At 38.8% G+C, this 17,233-nt stretch overlaps 1 protein-coding gene across 2 annotated transcripts in view; it reads left to right on the top strand.

Annotated features, from left to right (window-relative positions):
- Window positions 1-17,233, top strand: part of COL4A1 (collagen type IV alpha 1 chain) — a 111,515-nt gene that overhangs the window by 69,408 nt on the left and 24,874 nt on the right. For both annotated transcript variants that reach the window (XM_010728563.3, XM_019610044.1), the window contains exons 15-33: window positions 125-184; window positions 660-704; window positions 904-957; window positions 1,407-1,448; window positions 2,308-2,401; window positions 2,965-3,000; window positions 4,041-4,205; window positions 6,445-6,540; window positions 7,449-7,532; window positions 8,647-8,717; window positions 10,733-10,924; window positions 11,629-11,797; window positions 12,164-12,256; window positions 12,354-12,458; window positions 14,302-14,399; window positions 14,711-14,861; window positions 15,175-15,288; window positions 15,707-15,874; window positions 16,448-16,537. In XM_010728563.3, coding sequence (XP_010726865.1) covers window positions 125-184; window positions 660-704; window positions 904-957; window positions 1,407-1,448; window positions 2,308-2,401; window positions 2,965-3,000; window positions 4,041-4,205; window positions 6,445-6,540; window positions 7,449-7,532; window positions 8,647-8,717; window positions 10,733-10,924; window positions 11,629-11,797; window positions 12,164-12,256; window positions 12,354-12,458; window positions 14,302-14,399; window positions 14,711-14,861; window positions 15,175-15,288; window positions 15,707-15,874; window positions 16,448-16,537 — 1,927 coding nt within the window. The remainder of the gene's footprint in view (window positions 1-124; window positions 185-659; window positions 705-903; window positions 958-1,406; window positions 1,449-2,307; window positions 2,402-2,964; window positions 3,001-4,040; window positions 4,206-6,444; window positions 6,541-7,448; window positions 7,533-8,646; window positions 8,718-10,732; window positions 10,925-11,628; window positions 11,798-12,163; window positions 12,257-12,353; window positions 12,459-14,301; window positions 14,400-14,710; window positions 14,862-15,174; window positions 15,289-15,706; window positions 15,875-16,447; window positions 16,538-17,233) is intronic.

Raw genomic sequence — 17,233 nt, 5'->3', positions numbered from 1 at the left:
TAATTACAATAAAAATATTGAAGAATCTAATGATGGTCCTGAATTTCTTCATGCTTATTTGATAAAAGCAAACTTACTTTTGAATTTGACAGTGTTATTAATCCGGTGTACATTTATTTTCCAGGGATTGCCAGGCTCAGGTTACAGAGGAGAAAAGGGTGAACCTGGGAAGCCTGGTCCACGTGTAAGTATGCTCATGTTTATCAGTAACATAATTACAGTCACTGTATTGTTTTCATAAGCCAATTAAACTTAGAAACAGTTAGTGAAATGTTAAATTTGCTTTATGTCAAACAACTAAGGGCAAGATGTACAATTCAAGATAGTGATAACACCCAGTTAAAAAATAACATGCTTTCAAATTGCTAAAAATCCCATGACAGTGGCTGCAGTGCTGAAGGTAGAGGCAAGACTCCCATTGATCCCAGCTGAAGCAAAATTAGGTCATTCCTGCACAAAAGTAAATGCAAAGTAAGGCAAAGCAGTAGGCAATCAAAATTTTCTTGTGTTATACCCTCTACATTGTTAGCTGTGTTAGGACTCTCTAACAAATGCATTACAGTCATGATTGTTTTGTTCTAGTGTATCACTCACTGTATTTAGAAATTGTGTACCCGTGGCTGTATGTTTAAGCAGAGTGGAATTTGGCTGTTTTACAGGGAAAGCCTGGAAAAGATGGTGAACCAGGACCAAAAGGAGAACCCGTATGTATTTCACCGAGTTTCCAATACTATTTTGAACATTGTCTTTATGTCTGTGTGCTATAAGTGGCTGAAATTTTCTAGTCTACCAAGTTGTTCACTTAAAATTGTGTTCAGCTAGTTTAACTTAAAACTTTGATGCTGCCAGAACTAATATGCAATTGTATTTGTCTTTTCTGGTGTCACCATTTTTTACTTGCAGGGCTTGCCTGGAGGGTTTGGGGTTCCAGGACGGCCTGGGGAACCTGGTGCTAAGGTGAGTCACTGCCTTCTCAGAGTGACAGGATATGAGCTTGGCCAGGTCATCACATTGAAACAACACACACATGCAGAGCAATATTAAATGGATGTTGATATGTTGTAAAATCATTTCTCAGACTAGGAAAAGTAAAAGTCAACATTGCTTAGGTATCTCTGGTTTAGGTCTCTTGTATGAATTGATTAATGCAGGCTTTATTTTTACGAGTTCTTTGCTTAGCTACTGAATGTACAAATGTGCGTTCCTAAAAATCCCAGTTTCTCTTTATACAGTGTAAAGCAGAGCAGGTCTTACTAGCTAATTGCTTATTGCTTATAGCATGCCAGGTGCCTAGCACCTTGAATTTGTATGAATCTGTATCAAAGTGTTCATTTGCTAAGGAAATTCTGTTTTGAGGTGAAGAACATCTGATTTGGATTTATAACATAACTTGTATTTTGATGTAGGGTGAAAAAGGTGATCAAGGTCCTCAAGGGCCTCCAGGAAGAGTAAGTAAAATAAACTGTTTTATTTTAAAATTAGCTGAAGTTGTATATCTTAAGAAAGTCAAAGCACTCAAACACTGAGGAAAAACAAAGAGACTGTACATATTCTGATCTCATTCAAATTAGTCATGTTCTCAGTTTTTCTCAGTGGTAACAAAAGTTGGAAGCCTTATTTTTAAGTATATTTGAAATTTGGGAAAGGAGCTCTCAAAGCATATAAATTTTGAATGTTTTTGAATACAAAACTCTTAATCCATACAAACTATCGAAAAGAGAGTTCCAAAGAATATATATGTCAGCTTTGTAGTCTATAATATTTTTTTATGCAGCAAATGAGAAATGGGACTAATCAGCATCAGACATATGATTGTTGTTGCTGCTTTCTTGGCAAGTGAGAAAATTCCCCATATCTGATAATTTGTATTGAAAGAAGGTGCATGCTTCTTGAGTGTTGTGCTGCAGATGTGAGTATGCTGTATGTATAACTCAAATTAAGAGCAGAAATTTCCAGAATAGTGTATTTTAAGATGAAAAGTAATACTAACCTAATGGATCAGTGCTGAGAATATGCTGAGATTTCTTTACATCATCTTCATTCGGAAAGGTGCTACCAACCTCTCCACTTAACCCCACTATTGATATGAAGAAGTTTTGGTAGAGTATGAAATCCTTATTTTCTTAGCAACTACAACACTCTCACAACAGTTGTTACCTATCACTGAGATTGGTGATATGACCAAAACTTCTCAAATCTGTAATCACAAAACAAAGTGGCTTCTGTACCATTAGGATGGAGTGGATGTGATAAAGCTGGAGCACAGTTGCACGTTTCTAGTGTCCTTGTCTTTGTCCTGTGATTTAGATTATAGATGCTGGACCAATAGATACTTTTGGTGAAAAAGGAGACCCTGGCGTTTCTGGTTTGCCAGGACTAAAAGGTCAAAAAGGTGAAAAAGGTACGTATTTTGACTTGTCTTTTTGACTGCTTCTCCTTTCATGTTAAAGGAAATTAAAATCCCACTGTCTGTAAGCTTAGGGGCTCTATATAATCGCAGAATGTTCCAGTCACTTACCTAATTTTTTTCCAAGCTATTACATTTTGTCATAGTTTCTGTCATGCTTTTTCTCATCGTAAATGAGACTGCACTTGATTAACAGTTTGGAAGAGGTTAAAATGGCATCTGGGTTTATGGAGGTTAAATAAACCAGTGAGATTATTTGACAAATACGGAAATCAATACAAGCACAAGGATTCCTGTAAAAGATTTTAATTTTAAAATTGATTTGCATAATTTGCAATATTCCTCGGTAGACAGGGAAAAATTGAGCGTTCCTATTTTTTTCACACAACCTTTTCACTAAGTGTTCTGTTTGGAGACATCTGTGGGTTATTTAACTTAACCTTTGATTCAGAGAGTACGTATTACTTACGATACATACTTAAATAATATATGCTAGAAGTTCACTTGTGTTGGCATTACTGACTTGATTGCCTGATTGAAAATGTCTCTTTTTAAAGGTTTCCCTGGTGCACAAGGGATCCCAGGAATTCCAGGTATGAATATATGGCCATTGATTTGTTCACTTTTTTCCTTCATCCTTCTTGGGTGGAGAATTCTGAAAGATGGTCTTCTCATCTGCCTCCAGCATGACTTACATGGTGCCCAGGTCATGGCCTGGGCGTAATCCCACTCTAGACTTTTTCCTTGTACTGCTTTTCCGGTATGTCTGAAGTGATACAGCCTCACTCTTTTTGTAGGGCTCTGGTAACTCTTAATAGTGACGTAAGTATGAAATTATTGTGAACCAGAGTTGGATACTTGCCAGAATTCCTCACAGTTTAGGGAGGAGATGCTATGTACCATAGGCTGTAGTAATCCCTAAAGAAAAATGGTGGCTCTTCATCTGTCATTACCATTTTGAAATTAAGATTTACATTAATATAGATCTATATACAGATTCATATATCTCCCTGCATTGTAGCCGAAGATTAAAAATAGTTTTGTAGTCAAGTCTAATGATCAATTGTTAATAAACTCATTAAAGTAGAAAGACCTGTGTGTACAAATAGCTAGAAGGAGATCTCAACGAGCTTTTTTTCTTTCTGTCTGTTTAGCTGCTTGTCTTTTTTGGCTGCTGTTTACTTACTATTCCTACAAGCAGTTTTGGTTTTAGCACTCCTGAAAATCTGCTAGCCTCATTGAATACTTATTTACTGAAATTCTTAGAGTTGCTGTCCACTTCTAGATGTGTTTAAGATTTGAGTTTTTATGGGATAAGGAAGAATTTAATGGTTTCTAAATGTAATAACTAAATGAACTCCTTCATGAGCACTTTTCCCAGCCATCAAAAAATGGTTAAATTAAATCTCAGAAAGTCACTTTTTCTAGTGTTTGCTCAGGAACTTAATGGAAGGGAGTTATTTTGCATATGCCCTGAATTTTTTATAAATCACCAAATGTAAAAGTACAGCACCACTTTATTTTGCACTAGGATTTTCCCATTTCTCTCTGAAACCCAATGGAAGCTAATGTGTTGATCGTGTTATTCTTTTTACTTGCAACTTTTTTCACCTGTATTTTTCCTTGCTCAAAGGTCGACCAGTTCCAGACATGGTAGGATCACCTGGTGTCCCTGGCCAGAGAGGTGAAAAGGGTGAAAAGGGTTCTCCGGGATTCCCTATACCTGGACCTCCTGGCAGAGATGGTTTCCCAGGCCCGCCCGGGTTGCCCGGCCCACCAGGTCCTCCAGGTGTAACAGGTAAATAAAGTGCTCAGTTGCTTTTCATTATGAAGTCTCAGTAATGCACACTGCCTGGTCATGATAAAGGAGAAAAGATTATGAAAGCTATAATCAGGAGGCATTTACATCTTGGAAGAGGCACATATGAGTTGTTAATGGATCAAGTAAAAGAAAAAAAAAGCAGATACTAATATTATTCTTAGCATAAAAGATGCTGATCGTGTATCGCAGTTTACAAGCCTCCAGTACCAATATATGTAACACAGCCTGAACATACTTCATACTGAAGTTTGCTATCTTTTTAATTTCTTAGAAGTTTTCATTATAAATGAAATTATCTTACAAGAGAATGAGGTTAACGCTTACCTGATAGAGGTAAATGAAGTGCTAGTAATGACGGGACAAATATATACAAATAGTATTTATACTAACAACAGCATGTTATATAGCTATGTGTAATTAGCTTCTGATAAAGCATTTTTAAAGGGGAAGATAAAGTATTTGACTAAACTAGACATTGCACAGAAAGTCCATTTTCGATGGTACGTATCAGTCAACATCAAACATAATTTAAATAAAGAAGCATGTATGTTAGGGTTACTTGTTATACAGAGTTATATTAATAGTTTATTTAGCAAATACCAGATTTAGATGTATCCAGTTTCTTCCTAGTTTTGTGTTTTATGATTCTTTTACTGTATTTGTCATGAATGTACTTTCTGTGAACTCTAGGCCATCTGTGCCTTTAAAGAGTATTGCAAACAAATTGTTTCAACATGAAACTTTTATATTTAACCATTTATATGTTTTTTGGTTCCTCACAGTGTTAATTTGATTTTGTACTGTATAATTGTAAATTGAAGTGTTTGATGTTATTTAACTAAAGAACAATAAGATAACAATGACAAGAGAACTAAGACAGAGGATAATAGAAAATACAAAATATTAAAAGTAATACTCTGTTTTTCTATACAGCTTTAGGTAAATGCTACAAATTAACTTGTCTTATCTATTTTGTTTGGCTGTAAATCTTAACATAAGAATTACCTTTTTTACATACACAATGAGAGGAAAAGTAGTGTTTTACTTACAGTTCTCTGGCAGATTACAAAATATCTACAGATGACGGGGTCAGGTGAAACTTTAAATGGCATGTGCAGATGGCATGTTTATTTTATGCAGCCTTTGATTCCTTTGTGTAACATCCAAGAGATTTTATTAAAAAGTTGAAAGCTACATAGTGCCTTTCCAAAGTTGTGATTTTGGTAAATCTTTTAAAGGTTAAATACGAAATAGAAGATGATAACCCCATTACAGTAGCTTAAACAGTCTTAAACTATTGAAAAAAAACCATTATTCTCCATGGAATTCCTACACCAAAAGTGTCTGCCAATGAACCAGTATAAAATGCAACCCTTAATGTAGGGAATTAAATAGCAAACTCTCACCTTGTCCCTTATATTAACAAGAACAATTCCTGTTTCTTTTATTAAACATATTTCTCTCCTTGCTTAATTTTGCTCCTTCCCCAGACACTTCTTTAGTTTTTTTCAGATGCGTAATGGGAAAAAATAATTTATTCTTTGCATTTAACTGTTGTTTCCCAAACTTCACTCAAACTTTTTGTCTACTGACTTTGGCCAAAATGACATTAGTTTGTATTAGGTCAGAACCTATGTCATAACATCAAACAGAATAAGCTCAATTTGTATTCCTATCATTTGCTAAATCTTCTCATTTTTTACCTATTTCAGTTCCTAGTATACTTAGTTTCACATTTTCAGAAAGATTTTTCAGTGTAAAGAAGTTAAACAGACATTAACAGTCTGTTCTTGACCTAGAAAGTTCACTGTATTTCTAGGTTAGATATAAAAATCATTACATAAAAAAATTTCTTCAGAACACCAACATTCTCCATTTCCTTCAAGGTTAAAAGATAAATTTTTTCATCCAAAGCACTTCTCATAGCCAAAGCTTACAATAAAAATGCGTTTTCTGTGAAGTTTGTTTTTGACCTTGTTATGGCAGAGCCATCTTTTATTTCTGTAATTCAATGGGTTTCTTAAGTGATCTATCTAGAATCAGAAGAAAGAATTCCAATTAGTTTTTCATATTAGAAGACAGAAACAGAAAAATGAGAGGCTATCCTGATTTATGACTTCTCACAGATACATTTAACTGAGACATTCATAAATGCAGCCCTATAATAGAAACTTGCATTTGCCAAACAATCGTCTCTACTGCATTTCAATTACAGATGGAATTGATCAATGTCAGCAGGGGCAACCTGGTGCACCGGGTATACCTGGACCTCCAGGGCAACACGGATTTCCAGGAGAGATGGGAGAGAAAGGTAATATTATTTCAAGTGAAAGTAGAGTTGCTTCCTATTGCTTTGTATGCCGTGGCTTGGATACGTCAAGGTGTTGATCGAGTCAACGTGATCCAGGGAAACAGTACTTAATGTTAGTTACAGAAACAGTCCATGAATGTGCAAGGTGCTGGATGGGTCTCTGGTGAGTAAAAGAAAGACACTCTCTATTGAGTTGGTTGACACAAACTTCACTTATATTTCACTTAGCCCACACGTTGCTAGGAAGAAAAAAGGTTTGAGTACAGACTCATTAAGTATAAATAGAGCTGTTCACAGCAATTTGAAGTATGATTTCTGAGATGAAGAACTTGAGAAGGGAAGATGAGCTGGCAAAAGAAATGGTTTATGAATCATTACCTTGGCTATAATTGAAACTAAAATTCCTACACTTGTAAGGGCTACTGTCAACTATGTGTTTTAGCAGTATCAACTAAATGGACATGTACAAAAAATGAGCTGCGTTCTTTTACATAATGGTTCCTAATTTCATTCTACAGACTTTTTTTCTAAAACTGCAAAATTGCAGCGGCTGTAGAGTTTCTTCTTTTTCCACTTCAATTTTTTCCTATCTTCTATACCTTGTATATTTCTCTTCCTTTTGATCCTCTTCAGTTTGGTTCCTTCTAATTCTCTTGTTAAATATTATCTGTAGGAAAATATGTAAGCTGATTTTCATTCTATTCTTTCTTTCTAAAGTTTTAAAGGCTTTTGAATACCAGTTTACTCATAAATTCTCTTCAAAGAGAATTCAAAAAGTAGTTAGAAATAACACATTTATTTTTATTCTTCCAACACATAGTGTATTAAATTGACAATCGCCACTGGATTCTGTCTGCTGCAGCTGCCTTAAATCTTGTCATTGTTATTCATTACTTTTTTTTTTTCAGGTGAAAAAGGTGAAACCTGTGCCTTGTGTGATAAAGTAGGACCTCCTGGACTTCCAGGACCTCAAGGACTACCAGGTCCAGCAGGTAAAAAAAAAAACATTGACTACCTGAGAATTAACTGCCAAGACTAAAATCTGAAAGCACAGTGTATACTATGTGATTGATTATTTTTTCTCCCGTTAATCAAATTGCTTCTGAAACTAATGGGAAAACAACAACAAAAAAGGAATATTCTTATTTTTGGCTTGATTCTTAACTCCTACTGAAATTGACAAGAGCTACTGAGGAAGCAGAAGCTGCCCACAATGGAGCATCTTTGCAAACTGTAATCCAACTTGTGAAAGTGAAAAATGTAGGAAACACTTGCTCTATGTACTCAGGCGTGGCAGTAGCTCACACATAACGTTCCCAATCCTAGCATCAAGTAGTGTGACCAAAAAGAAATGAATTATCTGCTACCATATCAGAGAAATGCAACATATTGAAGATATGGAGATATTGAAGAGGACAGACTCCAGCACTGACCCCTGGGGAACACCACTCATGATCGGTTGCCAGCTGGATTTAACTCCTTTCACCACCACTCTCTGGGCCCAGCCCTCTAGCCAGTTCCTTATCCAGCCAAGAGCATACCTATCCAAGCAAAAGGCTGCCAGCTTCTGCAGAATACTGTGGGATACAGTGTCAAAGGCTTTGCTGAAGTCTAGGTAGACTACATCAACAGCCTTTCCCTCATCTACCAGACTGGTCACTAGATCATAGAAAGAGATCAGGTTCGTCAAGCAGGACCTGCCCTTCGTGAACCTGCTGGCTAGGTTTGATCCCCTGGTTGTCCTGCACACGCCGTGTGATCTCCCTCAAGACAATCTGCTCCATAACCTTCTGTGGCACTGAGGTCAGGCTAACAGGCCTGTAGTTCCCCGGGTCCTCCTTACAACCCTTCTTGTAGATGGGAATCGCATTGGCAAACTTCCAGTCTGAAGTTTGCCTGGTAGGTCAGATGTCCCATCAACTTCTGAGCATGTGAATGAAGACACGTGGAACACATTAGCACATGAACATGGACAACTTCACTGACTTTAGCAGAGTTCCATTTGTTAATTAGAAACTTTGTGAAGAGTCAGAAAGGCTTCACATTCAACGAGCCATTTGTAAAAGAATGTAATAAATGGAATTCTATTTTTCTGTCTTTGATAAGGTTTTCCGGGACAGTCAGGTTTCAAGGGTGACAGAGGCTTACCTGGACTTGATGGCCTTCCAGGCGTACCCGTAAGTAACACCTTAGCAAATGCTATTTCTGTATTTTCTGCTTTATGATCAAAAATATTCAGTATTTGTGTAATAGTTCTGTTTAAAAATAGACCAGCACAGTGATATAATAAAATTAAGGAACTGGATATACCTAGCAAAATAAACTAAGCAGTGGTGCTGTCTAGCTGTGAGAAGAAAAAACAGCTGTCAGAAATGGGTTAAATTTCTGTGCTTACCCATCAGATAATCTCAGCAGTGTAGCTGGGTAAGAAGGACGATTTCATATGAACTAGATGCATGTCTTCACAGACCTTCCCTTGTAGCAGTGTTTCTATCCAGTAACTCTTTGCTATTGTGTACATAATATATTGAGAGAGTGCCATCTAGTGTAGTATAAGCAGTTAGTCAATGTTAGCATGCAGTATACTTCAACAGTTTGTGTGTTCTATGCGCCATGTACTCTATGAAACCTAGTTAATGAGACTACAATTTTGTTGATGCAGCATATAACAAGGCTCTCTGTGAATTAGGCTGGATATCAGAATCAGAACAGTTCTAATCATAGTACATGCCTAAAAAAGCAACACTCTTAGATAACCAATGTACGAGCAAATAATATTTGATCTTGTCCGAGTTCATTTGAGATTCCCTGCATACACTGTGGTGTACTGTGAAGACCAACTTAAGCGTACATGCTCCACTAGCATAAGTTAGATTTTGACACCATTCCTAATGTAAGTAGACTGAGTTTTCCAGAGTCTTTGCAGATTTTTTTTTTCCCCCAAAGCTGTTTTCTTCTTCCATTTTTGGCAACATATGAGTAGCTTCTCAGTGACTTTCATGTGCACTAACTTAAACGCACACTAGAATTAACCAAGCTTCCTCTCTGTCACTAGTGGGGAGAGACATGTACCTTCAGAAGATAAATCAAACCTCATGTACAAATTCCTTGCTCAAGGAATCTGTTTCTTGCTCTTAAGTATGAATAAATGCTAGATACCTGTATTTAGGTAGCAACAGTTAGCTGGATGGATTCTGTTCTCTGTTTCCATCACGATAAACATGACGGAAGTACTCAGAGACTAAATTTACTATAATGTAAGTAGACCCTTGAAAGAAAGAGTTGAGAAAAATAAAAGAGGCAAAATATGCAAGAGGCAAACAAAAAAAGACACCTTAAAAAAGCTTAAATATACTAATGTCTTGCCTTTGTTCTCAGCACATATTTACCATATCTTTACATGTTCCTTTTCTTGCCTCTGAAGTTCTGTGAATGTCTTTCATCAGAAATGGACTGGTTATATTTCTGAATGCCTTTAAGCTTGTTTTGGTCTACAGAATTCAGTCAGGTGGTGATCTAGTATACAGTTTGTCTGGGAAAAACTATTACACAGAGGCCGGCTTTGCTAGCTCACATTGTTCAAATCCATGGCAGAACCAGTGTCTGATTCTGGAACCACTAAACCTAATGGAAAGATTATCTTTGACTTTATTCTAGTTTAGGCTTAAGTGGAAGGTACATATAAGACATAAAGTCTGGGCTTAACACTTGTTCTGTTTCACTTAAAAACAGAATGTTCCAATGAAAAAAGTGCATACAAGTCCTAGACAATATGTAGTGAAAGACTGGAATTCTGGAAATCATATATGTGTATTTCTACATAGATAATTTTTTTCCCTAGAGCGCTTGCAAAACTTCTTCTGAACATGTGCATAGTATTCTACACCTCCAGCAAACATGGATGTCAATTGTACAGAATAAATGAATGCTGGTAATCATGTGAAATGTGTATTTTCATCAGTTAAGTGTCATAAATAAACATAAAGGGCTTTCAGTCTTCAGTTAGTCTTAGCTCTTCTGCAAATAGCATTTGAATTTTATACAGATATTCTCATTTGACCTCTTTGGTTGAAAACCAAATTGTATTTTTTTTTATTTGTATCTACTCTTTAATTTCTGAAGGTCTGTTTTCTTTTTTATCACTTGAAGAGTTGATAGGCAACTGATGACATTTGAATTTATGAAATTTCAGGGGCCTCCAGGCGCTCCAGGACTCATTGGCCGCCCTGGGGCAAAAGGAGAACCAGGAGATTTTACGTATGATTCCATCCTGAAAGGTGAGAAGGGAGATCCTGGTTTCCCAGGACAACCAGGTATTCCTGGAAGAGAAGGAACACCAGGAAAAGATGGATTGCCAGGGCCTCAAGGTCCAAAAGGAGCATCGGTATGTCTTACTCGAGTATTTCATTCCTCCTTGAAAGATTCTGTTATCCCTAGAGCTGGCAAAGAATAGGGCCCTTCAACAACAGAGTATTTCAGAGTTTGATTTTGACCTCTCTCTGAATATGTCATGCAAGTACGTAATCCAGCTCAGACATACCCAAATTATTTGACTTCCTGTTTTCTGGACTACAGAACACGGTTAATTCCCTCACAAAGCAGTGTTTTTGTCCCTTTCCCCTTTTTCATAGCTTTATAATGAGAACTAGTTGGAATGATTTAACACATATCTGGAGAATATTGAAGGAATGCACTTGTCCAAGTAGTGATCATTAGTACAAGATTCAGCTCTGTTGCAGCACTCTTATCTTTTGTAGAAACTAATAATTTTAAGTCTTTCCATGCTAGAGAGCTGGCATGGATGTGGATCTGTATCTGCAGCTTGGATTTTTTCCAAGATCCACAATTGGGAAAGCAGCCTAAATGGTACATTTATCTGCATTGCACAGTAGGGGTGATTTCCATGTGCTGGCCTACATGGAACCCAGTTATTTTTCATGGTGTTCAGTGATAAAGAATTGACCTTCTTTGGTGCTACAGATAAGGATGTTGTGCTAGAGCCAAGTTAAAAAATATTAACACAGATAGAAGAATGTTTTCTATCTTGCCAGTTAGGCAAAACCTTCATTTATACTTTCCAAAAATTAGGGTACAGCTGGCTTGAAAGGAGAACGTGGTCCCCCTGGCCAACCTGGATTCCCTGGAGTACGTGGCGAAAGAGGTTTACCTGGCCCTCCTGGGATAGGCACTGCAGGGTTACCTGGTGACAAAGGAGACAGAGGTTTTGCTGGAACCCCAGGTTTACCTGGTCTTCCAGGTAATGCTATAGTATGTTCTTTTAAAACAATTAAAAATGTAAAAAAAATGTCCTTTAAGTGAGCATCAACTGAAATTTAAGATGGGAGAAAAAGCCTAATTTAGACTAATGGAACAGTGTTTTATTTCAGCAGCTCACTTGCACGTTTTTGAGGTCAGTTTTCTTTTATTTTCAGCTAGGCCAAACAAGATGGTTTAAGCTCATCTTAAACCTAATTCATTGTAGTTTTCTATGAACTTTCTATAATAAACTTGATAAAATGTTGGTTGTAATAGCATAGAGAGACTAACACTGCTGGCTAGATGGATTAAACTTTTCTATTTAGTTTAATCTGTTCCCATACTTAATACATCTTTACATTTACAGGAGCAAAGGGTGAAGCAGGACGAACTGTACCACTCCCTGGACCTCCTGGGGCAGATGGCCTTCCTGGACCACCTGGTTTCCCTGGACCCCAAGGTACAGCATCCTTTTAATTTTTGTCTGATTATTATAATGGTTTTGTTTCCCAGAAGCTAACATTTGTATTAACATTTTTTTGTTTACGCTTCTAAAGGTGACAAAGGGAATCCTGGGCTTCCAGGGAGACCTGGCCTGCCAGGAGAAAAAGGTGCTGTTGGGCAGCCAGGTATAGGGTTTCCTGGACCTCCAGGACCCAAAGGTAAGACAAAGTTATCTATCTGTGACCTATCAGAGCTGGTGTAACTGCAGTGTGGACGGAGGACTACAGTCATCCAGTCATGGCTGCACGGAGGGATTTGGGAGGTGTAGCCCTTCACTTATAAAACTCCAGAAGAACCACAATAAGGATATTTCAAGGCACACCTGCTTTGTGCAGTGATGTAGTGCATATACAAGCGGTGTCAACACTACTGCCAGAACAGAAAGCGATACAGTGCATATTACATTGCAACACCTAAGGTTTCTGAGAGATGAGATGGCCTTTCTGAAAAATGAGCCACAGCTTAGTTCGGTTAAGAAAAAAAAAAATTGACATTATAATGACTTTTTTGGACCAGCACTAGCACCTCTGTTGCATCCCAGGTGGATGTGAGTGACTTGGTCAAAATACAGACATATCTAGATAAAGTTAGGCTTCCTTGAATGGCTATTGTCAGGGTATGTGCATAGAAGAGAGTCTGGATTTTCAGGAAATATATTTTATAATGCTGCAGCTCCTCATTCTGCTCTAGATGGCTGATCTTTCAACAGACACCTCAACTCCTAGACTCTTTTGTCTTCATTGTTATTCCATTTACTGAGATTCCCCACGCAACAAACTGGGAGGGTCAGAAAGACTTTTAGAACAGAAAAGGCAGATCCACCTGTGAAGACCTTTAGTTCATCCAAAACTGCCATGACACTGAACAGAAGAGTTTCATAGAATCTAGAAAAGGATTGCTGCATGCTCTTCGATGCCAATGAGAATGAAATTATATGTAAAACACTCTTCTTTCAAATACTCTTCCTTCAATGCAACTCTGCCCCGTGACTTTCCCAGAGCTTGGCTTAAAGGTGGAATTTTGTACTCCCTCAGATCTAACGTAGGAAAGGAGTTTCATTTCAATTTACTGAATGTGTGGTGGTATTGAGCAAGCACTACCTTTAAGTTATCTGCAGAATACTGTCTGTATTCTTTCTGGCATTCAGAAGGCACAGCCCATGGGCCAGCTGTGGCATAGAAACATGTGTGACCCACAGAGATATGTGTAGGACATCCAAGGCTACATATACAGATCAGAAGGTGCTGACTCCAAGATGGCTTCTGTTGTGCATCCTTCAGTCTTAGATCCCACGTATTGAGTCACTGTTCTGCTTACAAAGTAGCAAAATTGCTTCTGACAGGTTCTTGATGATACCAGGCTAAGTATTCACAGGTAGGCCAATAGTTGTATAAAGAAAAAAGAATGGAACTCATCCAACTGGTGAAGAGGCTCTCTGGCTGTGCAGCACTCCTTTTAGGGAAGCAGCCTAGGTCCAAGAGATGCTCTCCCCTCAGAGACTGGCTCTTATACAAGTCCAGGATGGCTCCACCCTGGGTCCACCCCATCTGGTCATGCAGGGATCACAGGTGCAAACAATTTGCCTGCACTCCCTGGGCCAGCCGCACTCCTTCACCAAGTGCTCAATCAAGAGTTCAAGCTCTGACCAAACAGTTCCCCTACAGTTGCCCTTTCTGAAGAAGAGTTTTGGAATACAGCTTTTTAGACAGGATTTTTCTCAATAATGCTACTCCACAAGGGTTTAATTTAAGAGCACTTAGAATTTATTTCTTTGTGGCATGAAACTCAGTGTTTAAATTTCTGTTCACAGACTCACAAAGTGTCCTCTGTTGAGAACACTGTCGTTTGGATGCTGCCATCCCTAGAAATTTGATGTAAGACACCACACAGATATTTTAAGCATGACCTTCTGAGGGCACAAGTAGTTGAGTTAGAGGTGTGAAGAAACAATAGGGAATGCTTACAAGGACAGGTAGAAATGATATGAGCTTTCTTTTGTAGGTTTCCCAGGTCAGCCTGGCTCACCTGGTCTGCCGGGAACTCCTGGAACCCCTGGCCTGGATGGTTTTCCAGGCACACCAGGTTTACAAGGTCAAAAAGTAAGTATCTGCTGCTGATGCTGTTTTCTGTGACTGTTCTTATGAACAGGACTCTGAGCAGATATCCTGCTTTTTATTAAAAAAAAGAAAAAAAAAAAAAGATTGGCCAAACTGTCCTCTATCTTGTGTTTCTTGTCATTGTACAGACAAAAGAAGAAAGTAGATGAATGCTTGATGTTAACTCTAATGGCTTGTGTTTATCCCCTGAAGTCATGTGTAGTGTTATTTTTCTGAATAGTTTAAATACATTCAGTGAATCAGTTCTTGGTTTTGATGTATTAATTCCCACTCGGTCGTGTTTTTATGGCTAGGGTGAACCTGGAGTGGGTCTCCCTGGTCCCAAAGGATTGCCAGGCATCCCAGGCCCAGCTGGCATCCCAGGAGAAAAAGGAAATCCAGGGCTGCCTGGCTTACGAGGTGAACAAGGATTCCCAGGTGTACCTGGACAACAAGGATTCAGAGGTAATATTGTCAGAAAAATAAAATACTGTTCTGTATTTCTTTTTCTTTTTTATAGTTACTCCTCTGTAGAAGCAGCAAAAAGCCACTTAAATCCTACTGGTTTCTCAAGGTGTTTTCATTTTTCCTTTCTCTCTCCTCCTTTTCACCTACAACAACTACTAGCAAATGGCAAGCACCAAAAAGCAACCCTTTCCCTGAACCCAGGCTGGAGGTATTAAAGTCTGAAACGAAATTTTGTTGGCCAAGTACAGCATTCTGTCCAACATTCTCAGCAAATGAGGTCTCAAGGACTCTGGTATCTGTCTCCCAACAGGAGATCCAGGCCTCCCTGGACTACAAGGCTTGCCAGGCCCCCAAGGCTCACCAGGAGTGGGCCCACCAGGATTGCCAGGGCCTGCTGGGCAGCCAGGACCCGAAGGGCCACCAGGTAAGAGAAAAATACTCCCAAGCTGATGATTGGAAGAGCTTTTGTTTGTTTGTTTGTTTTGCATAAATCAGAGTTGATATTTGACACTGCTTTACAATGAACTGCTTTGCAATATTAGATCTGTGGTGGGACCATGAGGAGGATGGCAGAAGATCTCATCCATCTGCTCTATAAAGCAGAGCAAAGTCTGAGGAAATGTCTGTCATTTTGTTCAGTCTCCTCAAGTTACTGTGGCTAATATATACAGGATTGAGGCTGCAGGCAAGAAACGAGCAATATTTCTGTTCTTTCGATGTAAATAGAGAAACTGACTTTGACTCTTCATTCAGAAATTTCTGAGGACATTCTTGGGTATACTTGTTAACTATGTTCCCTGTTTTCTTCTAAAGACTAATCCCATGTCATCTGTTTTTCATAGGATTTCCCGGAATAAAAGGAGAAAGAGGCTTCCCTGGTATCCCAGGTCTAGATAGGCCAGGGCCAAAAGGCGATAAAGGTAGCCAGGGCCAGCCTGGAGTACCAGGGTCTGTAGGGCTACCTGGCTTGCCAGGTCCACAAGGATCTGTTGGACTGAAAGGATCAGCAGGTAAACATATTTACTTCTGGGAAGTAATCTATCTTGGAAACTGGTGTCTTCGACAACTGCTTTATTAAATCCTGTTAGGATGCCCCTTCACACAATTAGGAATTGATCCATCAAAGAACCTGAGCTTGGGGAAAACATATGGGCTGCTATCAACAAAGCTTTTCTGTAGATGTGTAGCTTTAACCTCATACTGAAATATTTTGGTGGATGAAATACAGCTATCTGCAGGAATGAGGCTTTAATTTGCAGTAATGAAAGATGATTAGTCAGTGATAGAATGTATAGAATGTGGTTTTAATAAAGCTTTTGTTGATGACAACACTGTTTTACTGTAGTTGGAAGTTTTAAGAATCTGTCAAGAACCTATTATAAATTGTTTTATTCTGGTTTTTGTAACACTATTTTACTGTTGCTTTCTCTATCACGCTATTTTAGATTTGATCATCCTCTCTGCAGCATTTTTCCTTAAGTAGAGCAATCCCTAATATAACTGGGAGTAAATCATTCCACTTCTCATATTTCTTTACAGTGCTTGCTTTATTTCTGCTATTCACTATTTCATTTTGGTTTCAGGAGCCAAAGGAGAAATGGGAGTTATGGGAACTCCCGGGTTGCCAGGGACTCCTGGACCAATTGGAGATCGAGGGTTGCCTGGTGAAAAAGGTAAGACGGAGATTTTTCTCAAAATTTTCTAGAATATTTTGATATCAACTTTTTTCTCAACTGAAGACAAGTCTGAAAATAATGAAATACAGGGAATACGCTTGGCCTAAGGAATGTTTTATGTCATGTAACATCCCTGTAAGTTAGAAATGGTATAATCTAGAAAGCTATATCCTAGGAGCGGTCATGTGTTTGGGCACTGAGGTTGAGAACTGGCTGACTGGCAGAGCGCAGAGAGTCGTCGTTGGTGGTGCAGAGTCTGGGCTGGAGACCTGTAACCAGTGGTGTCCCCCAGGGGTCTGTGCTGGGTCCGGTCTTGTTCAACATCTTCATCAATGACCTTGATGAGGGGATAGTGGCCACCCTCAGCAAGTTTGCTGATGATACGAAGTTGGGAGGATTGGCTGACACGCCTGAAGGCTGTGCTGCCATTCAGCGAGACCTGGACAGGCTGGAGAGCTGGACAGTAAGAAACCGGATGAGGTTCAACAAAAGCAAGTGTAGGGTCTTACACCTAGGGAGGAATAATTGCATGCACCAATACAGGCTGGGGGATGAGCTGCTGGAGAGGAGCTCTGCAGAGAGGGACCTGGGCGTCCTGGTGGATGACAGGTTGGCCATGAGCCAGCAGTGTGCCGTCGTGGCCAAAAAGGCCAATGGCATTCTGGGGTGCATTAAGAAGAGCGTGTCCAGCAG

This window comes from Meleagris gallopavo, chromosome 1 (genome assembly GCF_000146605.3).
Source record: "Meleagris gallopavo isolate NT-WF06-2002-E0010 breed Aviagen turkey brand Nicholas breeding stock chromosome 1, Turkey_5.1, whole genome shotgun sequence".
Classification (NCBI taxonomy): Eukaryota; Metazoa; Chordata; class Aves; order Galliformes; family Phasianidae; genus Meleagris; species Meleagris gallopavo.
Note: the sequence above shows the minus strand (reverse complement) of the source record. Positions and strands in the feature narration are given on the sequence as shown.